A 21,218-nucleotide genomic window follows, 5' to 3' on the forward strand; every position below is an offset into this window, starting at 1 on the left:
AGGCGGGAGCGGGGCCTGCCCAAGCCCCCTCTCCATGCAGAAGCCGGCGGGGCCGGGTGGAGCTGCAGCCCCGCAGCGGAGGGCGCGGCGGGGCCGGCACAGGCCGCGGCGTTCGCTCCGCCGCGGCGGGAGGGTTGCGGCGCCGCCCGGCGGCCGGGAGAGGGCGCGGAGGGGCGGGGAGCTCCGCCCCGCTCCCGCCCTCCCTCCGCGGGGGGTGGCCGCAGCTCATAAGGGGGCGGGCGGGGCCAAGGCCGGGCGCTCTGTGGAGCGGCGGCGGCGTCTTGGCGCGGAGCTGCGCCTCGCCGGGGTCCCGCCTGCCCGCTGCCGCGCTGGAGCCTCGGCTCGGCCCGCCTGGGGCGGCGGCTGCTGCTCCCGCTCCCGGCGGCGGAGCCCTCCTCAGGTAAGCGGGGAGCGGGGTCCCCCCCTCCGTTCCCCTCAGTCCCGGGTCGGCGAGAGCAGCCGGCGTCCGGCCCTTGCCCTAGTCCTGCCCTGAGGGCCCCGCCGGGCCCGGGCCGTGCCGAGCCCTCGGTCACGGGGCCTCCGCAGCCGTAGCGGCCGAGCAGGACTCGCCTGCCCTCCCGGCAGCTACCGGTGGAGCCCGGCCGCCTCCTTGCCCCGAGCCCGCCCCGCCGCAGGGCCCCGGCAGCGCGGGGGCCTGAAGTGCGGTTGGTGGCCGCTGCCCGGCCCACCGGGGTCCCGCGCTGACGGTCCGGCGTGCGGCAGCTGCGCCGCCGCGATGCTCGGTGCGGGGCGTCCCGCTGCTCGGTGCCTGCCTGTCTTCCGCGGGGAAACCTCCCCCGTCCTCTCTTTCCTCGCAGGGAGGCGGCCAGCGGGGTCTGCGGGGGAGCAGCTCCCAGGCCGATGCTGCTGCCGGCCTGGGAAATGCGTCTCTACGGGCTCCTCGCCGTGGGCTCTCACCTCTACGCTTTCTATGAAGCGCACCAAGTGTCTCGAAGTAAGTCTGCGACGTGGGTGTGCTTGCTCCTGCAGCGCTTCCCGCCCGTGGCTGGTGGGGCTGCTTGGCTTGAGTTGTCCTTTCTGGGTTGATTTCTACTTTGCTCCTCTGCAAGGAGCGCCTGTGCTCTTCCTGGCTGCAAACCAGCCCTGTGTGAGGAAGCAATAGGTAGGTGCCAGCCGGGCAGAGAGCTTTGTCCCAAGGCTTTTCTGCCTTGAGTGCTGGGAAGGCCCTTGGTAATGGTGTCCTGACACTTGGCTGTCAGGGAAGAGGTGAGGGAGACCTCTGAAACTCAGCTACTCAGATGAGGGAAGTTCAGGAAACTCAGGTCTGAACTGGGGTTTTTCCTGGCTAGTCACCTGCAGCCCCTTGGAGGTGTGGGTGGTTCAGAAGCAGCTGTGCCTCCTGATGGTGCTTGCTGGGGACTGAACCTGGGGAGGCCCCAAGGCAGGTGGGTGCTGCCCTGGCCGGAGCTCTGGGGCTCCTGTACTGGGTTGTGGGTTTAGAGCAATAGCTGGGTTGTCTGTGCAGCTTTGGGGTCAGGTTGTTTCCAAACACCCACCTGTGCCTTGTGTAACCTCTTAGTAGCTGCTGTGGTGGCTTGGTTTTGGTTCAGTGGGGCTGCATAGTGCAGAGGAGGGGTGGGGTTTTAAACAATTTAAATACAGTTTGTAGGTGGAAAAAAAGCTGTGTTCTAGCACATCAGTATTTTAAGGGCAATGAAGGTGGTATTATCTAATAAAAGTATAGCTAGTTAGGCTTGTTAGGGAAATGTGTATTGCATCTTGTTAGGCTTTAATCAGCAAGGTGTTCTACATTAATGACCCTAGCTGGCTCTCAGAAGTGCTTAAGGGAAGAACAGGAGTGCCAGAAACTCAGTTGCAGGGCAGTGAGAACAGTGCTGAGTAAATGGGTACAGGGCTGGGCATCCCTGTGTACAGTACCTCTTCTGCAGAGAATGACAAAAGGCTGCATGGGAATGGGCTCTGGAGATGGCTTCTGAGTGGCTTTGCCCTGCTCTGGCTGTACTGGTCACTGTCAGGTCTGTGTGTCCCTTCTGCTCCAGTGGAAGAAACCAGGCAGCCCTGAAAGAGAGGAAGTGAGGATTAGTGTGGGTCCTGTGTGGTAAAAGGTTGGTCGCTGTCTGCTACTGCCCCTGTTGCAAGGGGGAATCAAAGCATAGGTTCTGGGCAATTCAGTGGCTTTGGCTTTGCCTTTGCTGCAGGGCAGAACTGTGGTCTGGTCAGGCAGCTCACCTGGTGAGCGGTGACATGGCCTTCCCTGGCTCCAAGTAGCCCCATCAGTAGAGGTAACACGGGAACGTGTTGCTCTTGAGCAGCAGAGGCTGTGTCCCCAGCTCTCCTTGCTCTGGCTGCTGTGTCCTTAGCAAAGGTTTGTTCTTCTCTGCAGAGTATGAAGCTGTGATGGACAGAAGGTTTGGGCTGGAACCAGGGACTCTCTTTCAGGGCCTCAAAAAGGTAGGATGGGTGATGGGTACCAGCATGTCTTATTTTGTGGCAATAACACTAACATCATGTCTCCATGCCCTTTGCTCACCTAAGCTTCTGGTTTAGCTTCAGAGGCTTGTACTAACTTTGCAGATTTGGGTATTCATAGTTAATGTTAGTCTTGCTGTTCCTAATAAGGAAGAGGGACTTGCTAGGTGTGTCTAGATCTAAGAATCATAACAAAAGTTTTATTTCTCTTCTTGATCCCTGGCCTAAGTGTTTCTCCTTTGTTACATCACTTAATAATCTTCTGTTTTACTGTTTGGCCTTAAAAGCTATGATCACCCTTGAAATTTCCTGCAGCCTTTTTCCCCTTTTTCCTGTCACTGGATGGTTTGGATAATGCTTAACATCAGGGAACATGCATTTCCCTCTTGGTTGGCCTGTAGTCCAGCATAGAGGAGAACAGATTTTTGAGGCATAAGGGCTGAAAGAAACATGGTTGGCTTAAAAAAAAAACTAAGAAAACCAGCATGCTTCTATCCAAACAAAAGCCAACCAACCCTTCCCCTCCCCGCTTGCTTTTGACCTCACATCCTTCAGAAGAGGTGCAACTAATGCATGCAATAATGCAACTAATATTGAGGATGACTTGCACAAGACTAGGAGCGCATGTCTGTGGAAGTATTTTGGTGTTTAGGCCCACCATCACTGCTGGTATGGGACTCTTGACATGTGCTTTCAAGAAAGCCATAAAGCAATTGTGGAGATGACCTTTTGGTGGGGCTCTGTATGGGACATGGGGCTATCAGCTGATCCCTCTTACCTAATTTACATAAAACCCCTATGTTACAGGAGTCTCTAGCTGACCTGACTTCATCTGATCCCACCTAGGCTTTGTTGAAACAGGGAGTGAAACTTCTCTTCCAGCAAGGTGCCTTTTCACCCAAGCTCTCAGTTTCCCAAGGCAGAGCAGAGTTCTCTCTGAATCCCTCAGGAGAGGTGAGGGGCATGTGCAGGGAAGGCAGTGCTCTGCTTCTATGTTGCCTTTCTTAAAAGCTCTTTCTTAAAAGGCTGACAGAAGTTGAAAAAAGAAAAATTCCTGGCTAAACTTTGCATGATTTAAGGATAGTCCAAAACTGTTTTGTTTTTTCTTTCTAAAGGAAAGGATTCGGGCAAGCAGTGGTGTGAATTTATTGGGTTTGAAGAGATGGTCAGGAACAGTAGTAGCAGACTAATTGTTTCCGAGAAGCTTCCTTTCCGGGGAACCACAGCAAGGATGTGTTGGACTGGGAAGCCCTGAGAAGTTGGACCCATGTTCCAGGCTGCATCCCTGTGTAGTCACCAGCCTGTTCCCCATGTCCTGGAGAGGAAGTGTATGCATGCCTCCCTGCCTGCTTTGTGGTTAGAAAACTCTCCCCAGATGTTGAGTTCTGTGGTGTTGGGTGATGGAGCTAGTGTGTTAGAGATGTTTCCTTGTCCTGTAAGAGAATGCTTTTATGGCCAGATACACATGTTGACAAGGTCCCTTGATGCCCCAGGACCCCATGGACTTTGAGTGGAGCTACTGGATTGAATGGGGAAGGGAACGTATACTGTGGCTTCTGGCTGGTCACCTGCTGGTATCACAAGTGTCCAGGCTCTTGGTGGAGAAGGTATGTATAGATTTTCTTCACAGCAGGGAGTTTCTGTGGGTTTCAGTTTATTCTGGGCATGGGAAACTTGTCATTGAGGCTACTGAGTGTAGGAGATCCCACTCTGGGGGGTGAACTGTGTGAGTGTGTCTGTAACTATGCGCAGGTGAGAGTGAGTAGGTAGATTGCCTTAGGTCTGTGTTTGGTGACTTCAGCCTCCAACCCTTGAAAGCCTGTGCTTTGTTGTGAACCATTAACCAGTGTCATTTGACCTGTACACGAAAGAAGGGTGTAGTTATTCCCTTCCAAGACTGAAGTGATGACTGCTTGGGTTTTGGCATGATTGCTAAATGATTGCATGATTGTGGGAAATGATCAGCATGTGGTGTCACACCTGCTAGTTTGAGGAAGGAAAGGAGGAAGGTATGTTCTCCCCCAGATCAGGGAGGCTCTTGATTTCACACATGCTGCTACAGAAACCCCTTCCCTTCTGTCTTTATGGATACGGTTAGGTTTCCCTGTACTGTTTCATGTGTGTTCTTAACCTTGTTGACTGTGTTTCTACTGTAGACCCTGTGTAGGACAACACAGATATTGAGTACTTTTTTTGCTTTAGAAATAATGAAACTAAAAATTGTTCATTTTTTTTCTAACAGTATAAGCCATGGTGCTTGATGGTTTATGGAATGGCTGCCTGCTGGTTGTTACTGGGAATCAAGGGCTTTGCTGTCATTTTGTTACATGCAACTATTTCGTTTGCTGTGGCTCAGTTTCAGCTGTCACTTCTGACATGGTTGTGCTCCCTTATCCTGCTATCCACTTTACGCATACCAGCTGTGGAAGAAACCAAGGTAATGTCAGAAGGACTAATTAAGCATCAAATTAATTATGGTGGTGTTTGTCATTATGGCTGCTATCTTTTTGACAGAGTACTGTCCCGTTAGTTGATGTAAGCAGAGGTTGGCTTGAAAAACCTTGGGCAGTAGAGCTGCACTGACTCATGCTGGAGCTTCTCCAGTTAGAAAAATGGTATTTCTCAATAATGCTGGTGTTGTGGTTTAGCCCCAGCCAGCAACTAAGCACCACCCAGCTGCTTGCTCACTCCCCCCCAGTGGGATGGGGGAGAGAATCAGAAGAGCAAAAGTGAGAAAACTCGAGGGTTGAGATAAGGACAGTTTAATAGGTAAAGCAAAAGCCATGCACACAAGCAAAGCAAGGAATTCCTTCACTCCTTCCCATGGGCAGGCAGGTGTTCAGCCATCTCCAGGAAAGCAGGGCTCCATCATGTGTAATGGTTACTTGGGAAGACAAACACCATCACTCTAAATGTCTCCCCTTCCTTCTTCCTCCCCAGCTTTATATACTGAGCATGATGTCATGTGGTATGGAATAGCCCTTTGGTCAGTTTGGATCAGCTGTCCTGGCTGTGTCCCCTCCCAGCTTCTTCTGCACCTGGCAGAGCATGGGAAGCTGAAAAGTCCTTGGCTAGTGCAGCAACAACTAAAACATCTCTGTATTATCAACACTGTTTTCAGCACAAATCCAAAACATAGCCCCATACCAGCCACTATAAAGAAAATTAACTCTATCTCAGCTGAAACCAGGACAGCTGGCCAGTGCATTGAGATGAAAATGTGCCTTAGTATATAAGTGGTGTTCAGTAGAGCTGGAGTATGATAATACTTTATTAGTGCTCTAGTAAACACACTTGTTCTTTGGAGCTGTAATCATACCAATTTAAGGTGCTGGTTTTTGGGTTCATATCCAGGAGTTCCTTAGTCAAGCCTGACTGTACCTTATTGGTGACTGCAGGCTTCTGCATGGAAAGGGAGACTGTTTCACCAACACTTTGGTTTATACCAAACAGTTACTTGCTCACAACTGGTTGGTGCAAGCTCAGTTTTGCTCTTTTGCTAATGGCTTCTGCTGGGCAGTACAGATTTTGGAGAACCTGCTGCTCAGTTGTGAGGAAATATCCTTGTTGCATTTACTTGGACTAAGGGGAAAAACTGGGCATGTATCATAAGGCTGGCTTGTTGCCCTGATATTCAGGGGAAGGGGAAAGGGGAGATGAGTGGGTAGGGTCTCTTCATGTGATGTAGACAGATTTGTGTCTCGCTGAGAGGAGGAAAGGGGCCACTGCAATACAAATGTAATCAGCCAAACTATGTTTGCTGATGTTTCCAAGTGTTTTGTGATGATGTGTGTTTGTTGTTGGAAACAGGTGTGACAGGGAGTGTCAAAAACTTGATAAAGGCTCAGTAACATCTTTCCAGCCTCAGGCTTTCTCAGGACTGACTGATTCTCTTCAGATCTGAACTGCAGCCTTGGCTTCAGCCCTAGCAGTCCCCCAGCTGTCAGTAGGATTGCCAGCTGGTTTGGATATTGTATTACTGGACCAAACCTGAGAGAGATAATGGAATTCCTGTAAGAAAAGCTCTCCTGCTGTCATAGTTCTTCACAACATAATATGTTTCTGAAATCAAGCTGTTGTCTCTTTATTCTGGTTGCAGTAGCTCTGGAGGCCCTTTCTCCATCAACAGCCAGTGCTTGTTGTTCATGCATTAAGTAGTGCTGTTCACTTCAGATGCTCATTCCAGCTGCTATTTGCTGTAGTTCCTTCCTGCTGCTGGTGACCCTGAAAATTAGGATCAGAGCAGACATCGCTGTCCTGCCATATAGAAAACACAGCACTGCACCATCATGATCTGGCTTTGTTTTGGTCTTGCAGAGAAAGTGGTATGACACCGAAAATGAGTATTATCTGCTGCTCTTCACTGTGTCTGTCCGCTGCCTGTTCTGTACTAGCTTCAGCCTGGAGTATTGCTGGCATGGACCTGCCCAGAAGTCATCCCACTCATTCCTGTGGATGCTGGCATATGTGTTTTATTATCCCATGTTCCACAACGGGCCCCTTATGAACTTTGATGAATTCAGTAAGCAGGTAACTGTGTTTTTAAGATCACGCAGCTACAGATTTTCAGTGCATCTGTGCCTCAGGTGAATTGAGTGACAAGCTATTAAAGTGGATGGTGATCTCTTTTCATGTGCCAAATCTAGACATGGAACCTGTACTTTGAGGAATAGACTAAAGCATGATAGGTTGATTGTCTTTTTCCTCATCTTGAGAGATTTTAATACCAATCATGAGAAAATGTTAGGCAGACAATTTCGTTGAGTCTTCCTTGAGATGTTGTTTTAATAGTGTGTTTCATAAGATAGTTTACAGGTAAGCCTGAATTTCTATTTATTTTTCTAGTTACCTACTTGACAAAAATTTGTACTGATGAGACTTTCAAACAGAAGGTGTTCCTAATGTTAGCCTGTATCTGTTGTCCTTTTCTCTGTAAGTGTTCAAGTATGCTGCATGCAAAAGGGAAGTCTGTAGATAGAAACCAGTCTTGGGTATTCATGCTTGTATGCCAGCCAGAGCATAATACTGAACTCTCATAAGGCTGGTAACTAGCATTGAGAATATATTTAGTCAAAATAAGTCTTCATATCTAGTGCTTGGGTGGAGAGAGGTTGATTAGACTCCAATATTAGAGAAGGTGGAAAGCAAGCCAAATAGTTTTTGAAGGCTGGGTGATTAATCTCTGTCAGACTCTGATCTCTATTTCCTTCTGAAATAAATATTTTTCCCTCAATGAGATAGTCTGGGGGGGGGGGAAACACCCTACAGAAAAGGAGTTTTCATGCATGTTTTGATTTCAGTAAAAGCATCTATAACTATAATATAGTTATATAGATTATAAGTTATGTTTACGATTATAAGTTATATAGTTATAAGATTCTATAATATTTTTCCTCCTTGATAGTGATTTGAAGGATTTCAATTTTTACTTAGTCCTTGGAGATTAAGAGTTGTTTGGGTGTCTAAAGCTATCTTCCACATAATTTTGAAAATACCAAATAACGTTTTTGGAATGTGAAGACTGGACAATTTTGAGCATAACATTGGGAATTTGACAATGTCCTCGATATCAACTTTAAGACAAACCTTCCTCCCCAAGTTCTTTTACTTTACAAGATGGTTTTTTTTGTCTGACATCAGATTCATCCCTTCAACCAGGGAGCCAATGACACATGTCATTATGTTTGGAGAGTGTTCATAATTTTAGCATGTAGCTGCTGGACTGGATTTTTGTTTTCCTTTCCTCCATCGGGTGGAATAAAGTAACATTTTCAGCAGCAGCTGGCTATTGACTCTGAAATATGTTTCAAAGTTACAGAAAGCTGCTAGTTTGTATTGGGAACTCCTGAAGGTCCCAGTTTTCCCTCACGTGTGAAAAGAGCTGATTTACTTGGAACACTATTCTTCAGACTTCAGCAAGCTGAGCAGCTCCTTGAATGTGAAACACTTACCTATCTTACTGCATGTTTTTTCTAGTGCCTTGCAGGCTGCTTTTCAAGCCTGCTTCTACATGACAGGGGAAACCCCCAGATTTCCATGCTTTATTGCTTTCCTTATTTTCTTGCATACTTGAGTAAGAAGTGAAATGACCACCCATGATGTCTATAGCTAACATCATTGGGATAAAGTGGATGAGTGGACATTTCAAACCATAAAACTTCTGTTTCAGTTTATGTATAGAAGCCTAGGCTTTGCTTGCTTCTGTTTATATTTGGAAATTTTCTGTTGAAGCTACAGCAAGTAGACTGGGCTTTATGAAAGTGAAAACAGATTCTGGTGGACCCCTGAGTGACAAGTCCTATGCTCATTTGTCTTCAGTAGCTTTGGAAGATGCAAGGCTGAATGTTGTTATCCTGGTCTGGATATTGTAGGAAAAGTCTGCATAGACTTGCATAGAAACTGAGGTAACTTATTTTTTTTACTGTTTATTGTTTTGTAGCTCCTGAAACATGTTAAATTCCACCTATATTTCTGTACCCCTAGCAGAAGGAGATTATTTTTTTCTCAAGGAATGTTTCGGAAGACATATGAGACTCCAAGTTGAGAGTAGCTTGGGGATAGCTGGTAGGAAAAATTGTGTGCGGGGTCTTGTACTGAAACTGAGCTCACCTGATATAGCTCAGCAAAGACCTGTGCAAATACCACCTTTTTGGTGTGAGGGGAGAAAGGAAGACTGAGAATGGGATGCCTGTATTTGCAGTAGGTTCTCATTTAAATATGCGCAGACCTGTTTGGTTAAAGCTGTAAAGAAGATGGAACAAAGTGAACAACCTTAATGTGTTTCTTGTCGGTGTTTGAAGTGCACTGTCAGAGCTCTTCCCTGAGCAGAGGATATTGCCTTGACAGGTGAGGTTGGAGTAAGGTTTTGAAGTTAGCAGTGCTCAGCAGTTGGTTCAAAGTGCACAATACAAAGAGTGTGTTTATTGCTGCTATTGGAAAAGACCACCTGCAGAACCCCTTAACTGAAGCTGAAACTGAGTGAGATGAGGGCTCCTGCTGAGCACGCTGGAAAGCAGAAGTCCTGGAGATGGAGACAGAGAAAATGCTGTATGGCCTGAAGAATGTAATACCAATGCTGGCAATTGGCATCCATTGCCGGGCAAGAATGAGACACTGATGCTTCATCGATGGTGGTGTTGAATTTCTGGGTTGAAGCAGGGCATAGCGGTTCTAGCCATGGGTTTGAAGGCCTGTTGCGTGCAAATTGCTGCGATTAAATGATAGTCTCCAAGCTTTCATCTAGCTGGTACAAATGAACCTTCAAAATGTGTGCTGCTTCATTTGTAAGTGAGCAGAGCTAACTGCATGTTAGCTGTACTGTGTGCTTGCAATTATGAGGGGGTTTGTCTGTGCAGATGGACTGGTTGCTTATCTTGTATGTGCATTTTTGATGGCCAGTTAGAGACATGAGAAGGAATTGTTGCACACATGATGACAGATGTACAAAACATGACTAAATTATTAGGCAATCCTATGTTTCTGTTATTTGATCATATTCTCTTTTACTGCAGAAAGAAGGTAAAATAATAGTATACCAATGTGTTTAATTATAGTTAGCAGTGTAAGTTTAGGGCATCTCGAGGCTTGTGAACTGCAAACCTTGTCTTATCTGGTATTTAACTTGCACTTAACTGCCATTTGCTCAGTATGTCACATAGGTCTTGCTGACCTTGGCAATGCTACAGGAGAGAAAAATGAAGAACTGTCCTCAAGTAATCAATCCCATACAGCTGGTAGAAGTTGGAGGTATTTTAAGAGTAAGCAGTCACTGTCTCTGTGTTTGGTAGGGCTGCTGCTTGGAAAGCCTCCTTCATAGCTGTAGTTCCTTTAAACTTTTTAAATTATCTGTAGAGGTTGATCAAGTTACAGGAATTAAAAAGTCTCATGTCTGGATTCTGTTCAGGTTAACAGTACTTGGCCTTTTCTTGGTGCAGTCTATGTTCATGTTTGACCTCTTGCTGATTACTACTCCTTACTGAGATTGAGAATGGAGAAACCAGTCTCCCTCAAAAGAGTATGTCAGGATTTTCCAAATGGTGTAGTCAAATGGTCCCCTTAGTAATAGAAATGAATAGCAAATGAAACTTAATTCTCAGAATAAGTATTTGAGTAAAACAGTCAGCTATGTGCCATATAACCTCTTTGGATTTCTTCTTTAGATGAGGAGACAAGAAGCCTTCAGTTTGAAGACCAATCTCAGCATCTTAATCGTGGGCATAATTCGTATTTTCTTTTGGTGGTGCCTGGCTGAGCTGATGATTCACCTCATGTATATCCATGCTCTCTACAGCAGTGCTCCACCTTTGGAAGCTGCATCATACTGGGCCTTGGGTGAGTATAGAAACAATAGCAGAAGTCTTCCTTCTCCCCCCACTTCAAGAACCCTAGTCTACTTTTATGTCCATCTGTAGGTACTTATGAATAGTACATTATGGTCAGTCACTGTCAGAAAGGTGGTCTACAGGCTCTTAATATAACATGTAGATCCTCCAAGAAGCTTACAATTGAACTTATTGAACTGCTTCCTAGACTAAAAAAATATTCTGTACTTTTTCCAATCTCAAGTGTGTGTCTAAACTTTGGTCTAAAGTGGTTTTTTTTCCCCCAATCATAGAAGTGGACACTTAAAAGCGTTTGCTTAGTGTAGGGAGGGAGAAGGGGAGATGTTAAGAATTAGTGTTTTTCATCCTTTATTGATCTCCTTCTGTTTGTTTCTAGTTTGTATTCATGTTGAAAGGTAAAATGACTGTACTTATGAAAAGAGCAGAGGGAAGGAATTGCAAACAAGGTCACTCGAAAGTAGCAGTCAGTACCTCTCAGCTCTGTTTTCCTGCTTCCCCCTCTTCTGTCCCCTCCCAGCTCCCTGGTATTTCATTAAAATGCCTAACTGTGGGGAAAAAATGAACGCTCACAAATGTAGCATAAAACAGCGAGAGCTTTGGGTGCTGGTACGTAGGTAGACGTAGGCTAACCCATAAGCCACTGGCGTATGCGGTTGGTTTGATTTTCCTCCCCCCTGCTACTGTCCTGCTATGTGTGTCACCAGGTAGGAGAAATGAAAGCAGAGAAACCCCAGGCCTTAAAATTGGGTTCTGAAAAAGCCTTGGTGATTGCTGAATTGAAGGAGATGCCTCTTACTGTACCAGCAAGTAACAGGAATAGATATACACGCACTGGTATGGTCCTGTCGAGCGTTCATTGGAGAACATGTATGCTGAGCAGTCTGTGTGTTGGAGGACGCTTGTGTATTGGACTCTGGTCAGTAGAGGGCAATGTGTGCGCTCTGTCTCTGTATGTGCCTGTATACACACTTAATATATATTTCAATATATAATTTTTATATATTAAAAAGGGCAAGAACAGATGGAGTGCAGAAAGTGAGAGGTTTGTCTCCATGGTTCATTCTACCCCTCCTCACTGTTTAGAAAGTGGATTCTGAGTTTTTACCTCCTGTTCTAAATGTCAATTCATTGATGAATTAAATCTGTTAGCTCCTGGTGTTGTCTGTATCTCTGACAAAAAGCTGGCCACTGGATAAGGCAGGCAGGGCTACAGAATTGGGACAAAACATTCTAGCTTTGGTGTTACTGGTGGATTCTTCTCTCCTTTCAAGACTACCAATGTTGACTTTAAAAAGGGGGGGAAAAAGTTACTTTCCAGACAGTAGCTAAGTAGGCTGTATATTTGATGAAATCAAGTGTTATGTCTGAAGAATTAAAATGCATTTTGAACAGATGATTAGAAAAGGCTAAAATGCCTCAAAGCAACAGGTGATGAAAGCCAATATTAAAGCAAGTTTGAACTGTAAAGCTGCCTGATTAAAATATGATAATTTGAATTGAAACAAGTCCCCTGTGAAGACCCTGCTTTTGAGAGGTGTGTTCAAAGTGTAACCTGACTCTTGCTGAGCTTTGTCTTTGTAGTAATGAAAGCAGGTGTTTAAAATATTATAGTACAAATGAGATTTTGAGGCAGCAGTTTGTCACTTCTTAAAATATTTTCTCTGCAGGTTCTATCATGATGATTATACAAGTCTCCTTAGACTCAAACCAGTGACAGGCCACTGTTGTGACTTGCTTTAGGGAGCCAGCGATATATGAGTAAGGGTAGTGGTAATATTTTTCTATTGATCCTTACCGGATCCTTATGGATCTTACCATGCGTCTACACCAGTTCTTGTACTGAGCCGAACGCTCCCCTCCGTTATTTTGCATTCTGTGTTATTAAAACCAATTACATCAGGTAACTGAGTCTTGAGACCAAGGAAGCAGCGTGTTATTAACTTGGGAGGATTAACCACATGGTATATTAGCCTTTCTGCACTGCTGGGTTTTTTGTTAATTTTGTTTCCTATTTAACTACAGCAGCTTCAAAGCAGCACGGAGCATCTACTTACCTCATGATGCCTGGTAAACTTAGGGGGAAGGCTGGGAGGCTGTTTTGCAATCAGCTCTAATTAGGGAGATTATAACTGTTCCTCCGATTTTATTCTGGGATATCTTTGAATGGTGGGCAATAAATGCCAGCAGTGCAGGTAAAGGCAACAGTGCTATGAGATTTTGCTCTCGGCATCTTAAGGGCAATGATGATGGTCAGTCTATACCTCAGAAGTGTGAACCTACACTGTGTTCTGCATCACTTCATATGGTGTTCCTGTGAGGTGAGACAAGCAAAGAAAGAAAAAAAAAAAAAAAACCAAAGCAAACTCTGACTGGGTTGCAATGCTTGTTTAAAAGTGCCAGTGTACAGCATTGTCATTTATGGCCATGTGAAGCAGAAATGCTAAAGTCACCTAAAGTAACATTACTGAGTGCACACAGGTATAAACGTAAGAAAAAAAATAGTACCTGGGAGAATGTGTTACCCAGCAGTAAGAGAAGTATTTTCTCTTGTGTGGAAGGAATTAGGCAAATGAGTTTCCAGAAGCAACAATATACAAAATGGTGCATGTATGATTTTGATGCCTCTAACTGTAACAAAGGTGCAAGCTGCCTTCAATATTACTGTTTGTGTGCATTAGCTACTGTTAGTACATTTTGTAAATTGTATGGTGGTGTTTTAAACTTGTGTCCTTTTGCATTTAAACCAAAGATCCTCTCAGGTCAAATGTTCAGGTGGTTCTTTTCTCTGTGCCATTTACAAGCCAGTACCTGCATTACTGTAACACTCTTGGCCTATAGGTTATGTTACTTCACTCCTTCCAATTCATTTGCAAATACCTAGTTCTGTGTGTTTGACTATGCTTCTGAATGTGAGAATGTCTAAGTCAGTGCAGAGTTTCTCCCATTCCAGAGGAAGCCACTGTCTGTCCCAGATAAACCAGCTGAGCTGTGTGTTTCTTGTGACACGTGTTACCATAGTGTCTTAAAGGCTCAGAAGGGTGTTGTAGCCTTGCTTCACCCTTTGCTTGTTGAATATCCTCCAGTCTTTATTGGCTATGTAATCTGGGTAGCGGAAGCCTGTCTCTTGAATAAACGATGATGTGGCACATGCTTTCCTGCATTATTGTTGTACTATGGATGGAAGAACTGCTGTAATTGAAGTATCTGTGCAATCTCCTTAATTGCTGTTATATATAGGTTATAGTTGTAACTGGCAAGTTTCAAGGTCATTAACTGGGTGATAAGAGTGTTGGGAATTGTGAGCAGAAAACTAAAGACAGTGTATGTGTAGTTCATGTAAAGGTAGAACCTTCAATTTTCTCCCAGTCACCCCTGTTTTCCTGGATTACTCCTCTCCCTATGTTTTGTAACTTGCCTTTACTGGCAGCTGCCAGACACAGCTTATGTGCCTGCCCTGTGGATAAATGACTTATGGAAGCACATAATCGGCAACCTGCACTGAGAGGGAGCAGGTTGCATCCTCTGTGCATCAGCTGTTAATGAGTAGGAAAGTAAGTGTCTTGTTGCACTATGGTTCCTGGATTTTGGGGCATTCAAATGAAAAATGGTTGGAGTTCTTGCTGGAGGGTCCTCTGAAGAACAGCACTTTTCTTAAAACTATTCTTCATATTATTTAGAAGAACTTCTCTACTAAAAGAGAAAATGGACATTCATTATTTAAGCTTTTCAGCTAGACAGTACAAAATGTATTGTTTAATTCAAATTTTTCCATGTTGAATATTTTTAGCTGGATTTCTGTCCATGATATGAGAAAAAGCTGGTTGCATCCACATCTTCTGTGGACTAAATACAATAGGAAAATATTATGGATCTGTTTTCAGGGTATCCCCTCCCCTGCTTAATACTACAACCCCCATGTGCCACATAAATGTCAATTTCTTCTACCACGTATTCCTCCTCACATTTAAATTTTCTTTCAGTGTTCTGCACATACTTTAAACTTGCATGCTTATATTGCAGCAAGCTGTGGCTGTGGTCCTGGAGAACAAATGTCATGTGCATTAACAAAAAGCTGCATCATATGGGTCTGAAAAAAGTGTAATTTCATGCTGAGTACATAGTTGTATTCTGTTTCTTCAGTGGCCTGTGTTTGGTAGCAAGAATAACCTCCAAGAGGAGATGTCAGTCTCGGGTATGGAGGAAGAGGAGGTGGTGAGAGCTAGCTTTGGGTAGAGGTGCTTTTAGATATCCAAATATTAACTCTTTTGGGTGACTTCAGGTATAAGTGATTTCTGGTCATAGCCCCAGCCCCCACAGAGACTTTATTCTCTGTATAGGGCAGTGGGAATCTTGGTTCCTGTCTGGGTGTTGGGGAAGGCATTCAGCCATACACTCTGGGTAGTATGAGAACACAAAATCCATGTGAAATCTTACACTTGTTTCTTCAGTGACTCTTGTACTGGCCTGTGTATTCTTTCAATGCAGTGGGCTCCAGTGGCACCCCACTGTCCCAGCAGAAGATGTTACTACTCCCCAAGACCCATCAGGTGTGATGAGCACCTGATGGTTAAGTATTAAGGGTTGCTTGTCAGCTGGGCTTTGCTGCTCTCCTCTGAATGGCTCATTTCTCAGAACTGCTTATCCCAACACCCCTGTCCTCACAGCAAGCCTTGGCTTCAAATCCTCAGCAATGCTGACCACCTGTGGTAGGAATTATATGAAAAGCCAGGTGATGGCAAGCAATATGGTTTTCCAGTGGCCAAATACTAGGTCCCACATCAGGAACAGAATGAAGAATATGATGGGACTGTATCCATAGTGTTTGGTTTCTTAACTGTGTGTACCCATTTGCCATATATGTATGGCCCTTTAGTTTGTGGGAGGGATGTTAATGTCTGAACACAGAATTAATTTAAAGATGTCAGCTGGGCAGCATAGTACTGTTATTTATTGATCCCAGGAAGCCATTGTTTGGAGGATGAGAGCATTTTCTATAATTCACAAATCATTGTGTCTATATTCACAAATACTTGTGTCTATGAATAGTTAGCTATTGGCATATTGAACAATATCAGGGCATTTGTGTTTGTTTAACTCTGAGCACCAAATGCAGTGTTTATAGCAATTCTGTGTTTTTGTGTCAATGCTGCATCTCATTCTGGTAGCATCAGTCAGATTGTCTGAAAGAATTGGGCGCTTTCAGAATTAATGACATAGCAGGAAGACCTGTATTCCATGGTAATGGAAACCCTGATAATTCATTCTTTTCAGTTTTTAAAGTTAATTGGGATTAATTTGCTGCCTTTACACTGTAAAAATGAAGATTTGCAGGCACAGATGATAAAAGCCACTATGGATTCCAGTAATCCAGTATCCTGGTGGACTGCAGCATACCATAAGAATTAGCCACACTGGGCCAGATCAGAAGGTCATCTGCTCTAGTGAGTAATGTTTGGACATGGTATGTAATGAAGCCTGGGAAAAGAAATAAAAAATAAAGGGCAGGTAGATTGGTGATCCTTTCCAACATATGTTGTTCAGGCTTCTGACAAGAATGACAAATTCACTGACTTGTATAGTAACAGGGAGCTCAAAAGTACTAGTTGAAAGATCTTAATTTAAGTGATTTATTTTTTCTTCACTATGACAACATAGAATATCAGTGGTAAAACTCACTCTGGTGGGGTATGTTCTGTTTTATAGAAACTGGAATGGATGTTGAGTGTTGCCAATTCATTTGTATTTTAAGTCTGATTCTGAAAATGCAGAGGTTAAACCTGCTGCCTGTAACTTCCTTATGAGGCTTTACATTTAGCCTGGTGATTCAGCACCATTTATTCATCTCTGCTCATCTGAACAGAGCTTCATGTCAGTCTCAAGGTATAGGGAATGATGAAAGCCAGAATTCTGCATTAAAATGTATTGTCTAAGACAATTGTTGTGCTGGATTAATCCAGGATACTAATAGATGTTGTAAATGTGAAAATATATTTGACTAGGAATCTGTGTATATGTGCTTTGTCAGAGGTGTGTGTCTGATGTAGAAATGTACATCTGAGATATATGCATGTATGATACAATGTTGTGAGTGTTCTATGGGTTTAATGTACTAGTCTTAACCATGTGCTGTTTGTTTGTTCTAGTGAAGCATCCACAAATTAGTGTCAATTAGCTATCATTGTTTTAATTAACTAGGTTGTAGTACTCCAAAAGGGTATTTATTTTCATGAGCAGCATGTAAGTCAATCTAGAATATGATCTGTTCAAAGGTGGAGCCACCTAGTTTAATCTGTAATTCGTGATCTCATGTTTTGATTTGTTAAAAGAAGAAATGTTACATAAGTTCCTCTTTGAAAGTGCGACCTACAGAGTAGTCTGTGTAAGTTGGATGTAGTGTGCTGGTTTTGAATATGTTGCAGTTCTTTTTCTAATAAATCCACAGATAGGAAATGGATTTTTGAGTTCATTTTAAGAAGCATGCAGTGTTTTGCTATTGAAATCAGGGTGTCTGTGCATCTGTCTAGATGGTAATGAAATACTAACAGAGTAATCAGATTATTTTTTTCCCATCCTGCAAGGTAATGGTAAAGAGAATCTGATAAAATATTTGGCATCTTGATATCTGTTTTGAAAACTGGAAATACAAACATGAGTTGGAAAGCTTAGTAAGATTTTATTGTCTAAAACATTGGGTAGTTCACTACTTTATAGAAATAAGTGTGTGTGGGAAAGTAAATTTTTTTATAAGCTTTTCTGTAGGCTAAACTTCCAGATAGTATTGGCAATTAACCTACTTTTATGACAACTTGTTTTACTTGTGTGTGTTGTGGCTTAACCCCAGCTGGCAACTGAGCACCACACAGCCACTCACTCACTCCCCCAGTGGGATGGGGGAGAGAATCGGAAGGGTAAAAGTGAGAAAACTTGTGGCTTGAGAGAAAGACAGTTTAACAGGTCAAGCAAATGCTGTGTGTGCAAGCAAAGCAAAACAAGGAATTTGTGATCTACTTCCCATGGGCAGGCAGGTGTTCAGCCATCTCCAGGAAAGCAGGGCTCCATCACATGTAATGGTTACTTGGGAAGACAAAGGTCATCACTCCGAATGTCCCCCCCTTCCTCCTCCTTCTTCCCCAGCTTTATATGCTGAGCATGACGCCATATGGTATGGAATGTCCCTGTGGTCAGTTGGGGTCAGCTGTCCCGGCTATGTCCCCTCCCAACTCCTTGTGCACCCCCAGCCTCCTCGCTGGTGGGGTGGGGTGAGAAGCAGAAAAGGCCTTGACTCTGTGTAAGCACTGCTCAGCTATAACAGGAACATCTCTATCAACGCTGTTTCTAGCACAAATCCAAAACATAGGCCCATACTAGCTACTATGAAGAAAATTAACTCTATCCCAGCCAAAGCCAGCATAATGTGTTAACTTGAATTATTTAGAGAGTTCTTTTCTGCAAGTATTTACTAATGAACATAATGTGTACTGTAGGTGTTTTGGGAGTATTCAAGGTAGGTGGCTTTAGGGCATGTGTATCCTTGAAAAAACTTCTGGTTTTCTTTAACCTGGAAGAGCTGTCTATGCCTTGACCAAGAGTCCCTTGGCAGCTCTATTTAGTCTTGTTTAAGTAACTTCACTTTGAGATACCTATGTCCATTAAACTTTGTCTAAAAAGAAGTACTTTGCCTCCAGGGCAAACATTGTGGTATGTTTGTGTGGTATGTGGTACATCCTGACACTGCTCCATATGTTTCAGGATTTTTCTTGCTTTTTGTGTGCTACCAGAAGGCTGGGATATGAAGCTGGGCTGCATGAGTCCCTGTAGTACTTTTTTTTTCTTTCATCATTCCTTTTGATTTTGTGAGCCAGCACCTCTTGCAAAGTACTGCCAAGCAGCAATGAAAAACACTGCTGAGCAATATAAGTCTAATTATTAATTGCATTGTCTTCTCTTCAAGTAATGAAATTAGGGTGCTTTGTGTTTCTTGCACGATGGTCTTTTTCAATGGCTAGAGACAGGACTAACAGAGTTGAATTGTCACTCTTGCATTAATTCAGGTCAGTGTAGCAGGTACGAGTGGATGGTTAGCCCTGACCACGGGATGGGACAGCACAGCATGATGTATGTGGGATTGCTGGCAATGGCTGCAGAGCTCTGATTAATTGGCAGCTTGTGCCAAGTTGACTTGGTGCTGTGGTTTCATGTGTTCACATGAAAGCTTTCCCCAGCATGATGTGTAGCCTCATGCTGTGGTCAATAACAAACTAAGAAGGTCATAGTAGATCCAATTTTGGGGCTCTTGTCAGGGAGCAGTGTCCTGCTGTGAAGAAAATGCTGTAGCCCAGTGTGTGAAGCTTGTCAATAATCTGCTGTTATTGATTCATTAATGGAGCTGGAAACTCCTGATGCATCTTATGATTGTTGGCATTATTGCTGAGATACATCTGTAGACTATCTGCTCCAGTGCAGAGCCATATTCTTTCATGGAGATTTTAATTTGAGGGAATCCCTGCATAATTTTTAAGTTTTTTCTTTAGAAGAGGCATGTAAAAAATGAGAAAGGGTAAATGAACCCCTAAAGCCTGATGCTGTGAACTTGATGATATGGCCCCAAATTCTTAGCTGTTTTAAATGTCTGTTTCATATTAGACTTGTGCCATGTGTCAGTAACCCTTTTGAAATATGATTGCATATTTATCTGATATGTGTTTTCTAGTTGAGCCTGCCCTGGTACTTGACAGAAACAAGCATCTACAAGCACCTACAGTCATTAATGCTGTAGGGTCAATGTGGCTGCAAAAAGGGTAAATTTGTGCTGTTGTGCTCATAATAAAATTGTCTGCTAAGTTAAAATTCTTGACCATGAATTTTGGTGATGGTTTATGGACAGAAAAATGTCAAGTGTGGTTTCTAATACCTGGATCCGAATCTTTTGTCATTGATGGCAATGTTCTGTTTGATAACTTCTGTCAAAAAATATCAGGCAGAGTTTTGAGAATATGAAAACTAAAAAAAAACCCCCTAAAATTCTGTTAATATTCTAAATTCTAATTATCCGTGAAACAAAGTTCTGTGAAACTTAAGAAATGCAGTTTTGCAGTAAATTTAAGGAAGGTAAATATCTGAAGGTCTATAAATGCATTTTTAAAGCATAGGAAACCTTAGAATGTTTTAAGGATTGCAAGATGATAAATTGAAAATATAAATTTCTATAAAAGTCAGTTAATTTAATCTGGGACTTCAAACAGCTTGACTGTTGAAGTGCATAGGTTTAAGATTGTATGGGTACTTTAACTTGATATCTTTTTATCCCTTAACACATTTCAGTTCTTAAAAAGAATTTAACCTTGAATCTGAATCCTTTGAATTAATTTATTTTGGGGGAAAAGATAGCATTTTTGCAGTACTTTTTCCCTTAGGTGTGTTTTTAATATACACTTGATATAGCTTGTATCCAATTTAAGATAATGCCTGTATGCGAGTTCCTTTTAAGCTTTAAATCGAACACTAGAGAATGAATTATGTGATATTGTTAATGAATTTGAGAAATTTAGCATTGATATTAAATTTCTTTTATTTCATGTTTTCAAATCAGGTGAAGCAGTGTAATTCTGGCTGCTTTGTGCTATAATGGAGTAAATGCAAAGCAGCTGGAATGTCTCAGGTATGCAAGAAAGTTTAAAGCCTGTACCTGTTGCCAATGCAGCCCAGCTGTTGTGTGGCTGTGAATCTTGCCCTTAATTTTCCATGTGTGGCCAGAATTTTCACACAGCTGGGATGAGTTGAAGACCAATGACCATTTTGACAGGGACCTTCACATTGCTGATAATTGTGAGTCTTAGAACTGCTGCATGAAGAGTAGCTAGTATGTGCCATGTAAGGATCAGTGATGTGATGTCTACATTTATTTAAGATACCAGTGCTATTGAGCTGTCTGCTAGTCAACAGTAATGACAACTTAGATGTATGGTGAAAATGCCTTTTTTCTGCTCTTAAATTTGTGTATTATAACTTTGTATCTGAGAACTCAAAATCTTTCATCATTGTATTTAAAATCAAATGTTTTGATTTTCAGCTCTCAAGAGTGGTAGTCTGTTTGTAAGTCTCTTTCCATCATGCACAGCCAAAGGATTTTGAATTTTACCAGTGCACAGACAGCTGTGATCTTCATAATCTGTTTGTGTGGGTGTCAGCATTCAGCTCTCCAATGAAATTTGTCAGAAAAGAAATGAGAAACTGAATGAGATGAGAATTAAAGCAGAAAGTTGGCTGTATAGATGATTTGGCAGTAATCTAATGTGTAGCTAATTGGCTAGTATCCAAATTGTGCTTCTGATTGTTTGTTTTCCTCTGGGGAAGAATGTTGTTGAATACTAGATGACTGCTTCCCTGAAGGAAAATACCATAAGCTTCATGTCTAGGTATTTTGTT

The 21,218-nt window shown here is 43.2% G+C and overlaps 1 protein-coding gene across 4 annotated transcripts in view; it reads left to right on the forward strand.

Moving 5' to 3' along the window:
• Positions 1-246: 246 nt before the first annotated feature.
• The window catches only part of HHAT (hedgehog acyltransferase), a 163,831-nt gene continuing 142,859 nt past the window's right edge, over positions 247-21,218 (forward strand). For 2 of the 4 annotated variants that reach the window (XM_072856858.1, XM_072856856.1), the window contains exons 1-7: positions 269-400; positions 819-955; positions 2,366-2,433; positions 3,945-4,058; positions 4,694-4,888; positions 6,769-6,981; positions 10,611-10,782. In XM_072856858.1, the coding sequence (XP_072712959.1) occupies positions 862-955; positions 2,366-2,433; positions 3,945-4,058; positions 4,694-4,888; positions 6,769-6,981; positions 10,611-10,782 (856 nt within the window). In that variant the 5' untranslated portion in view covers positions 269-400; positions 819-861. Of the gene's footprint in view, positions 401-818; positions 956-2,365; positions 2,434-3,944; positions 4,059-4,693; positions 4,889-6,768; positions 6,982-10,610; positions 10,783-21,218 lie in introns of all 4 variants that reach the window. The other 2 variants (XM_072856859.1, XM_072856857.1) reach the window with 2 other exon arrangements.

The sequence above is a fragment of the Ciconia boyciana genome, chromosome 3, assembly GCF_034638445.1.
Source record: "Ciconia boyciana chromosome 3, ASM3463844v1, whole genome shotgun sequence".
Lineage (NCBI taxonomy): Eukaryota > Metazoa > Chordata > Aves > Ciconiiformes > Ciconiidae > Ciconia > Ciconia boyciana.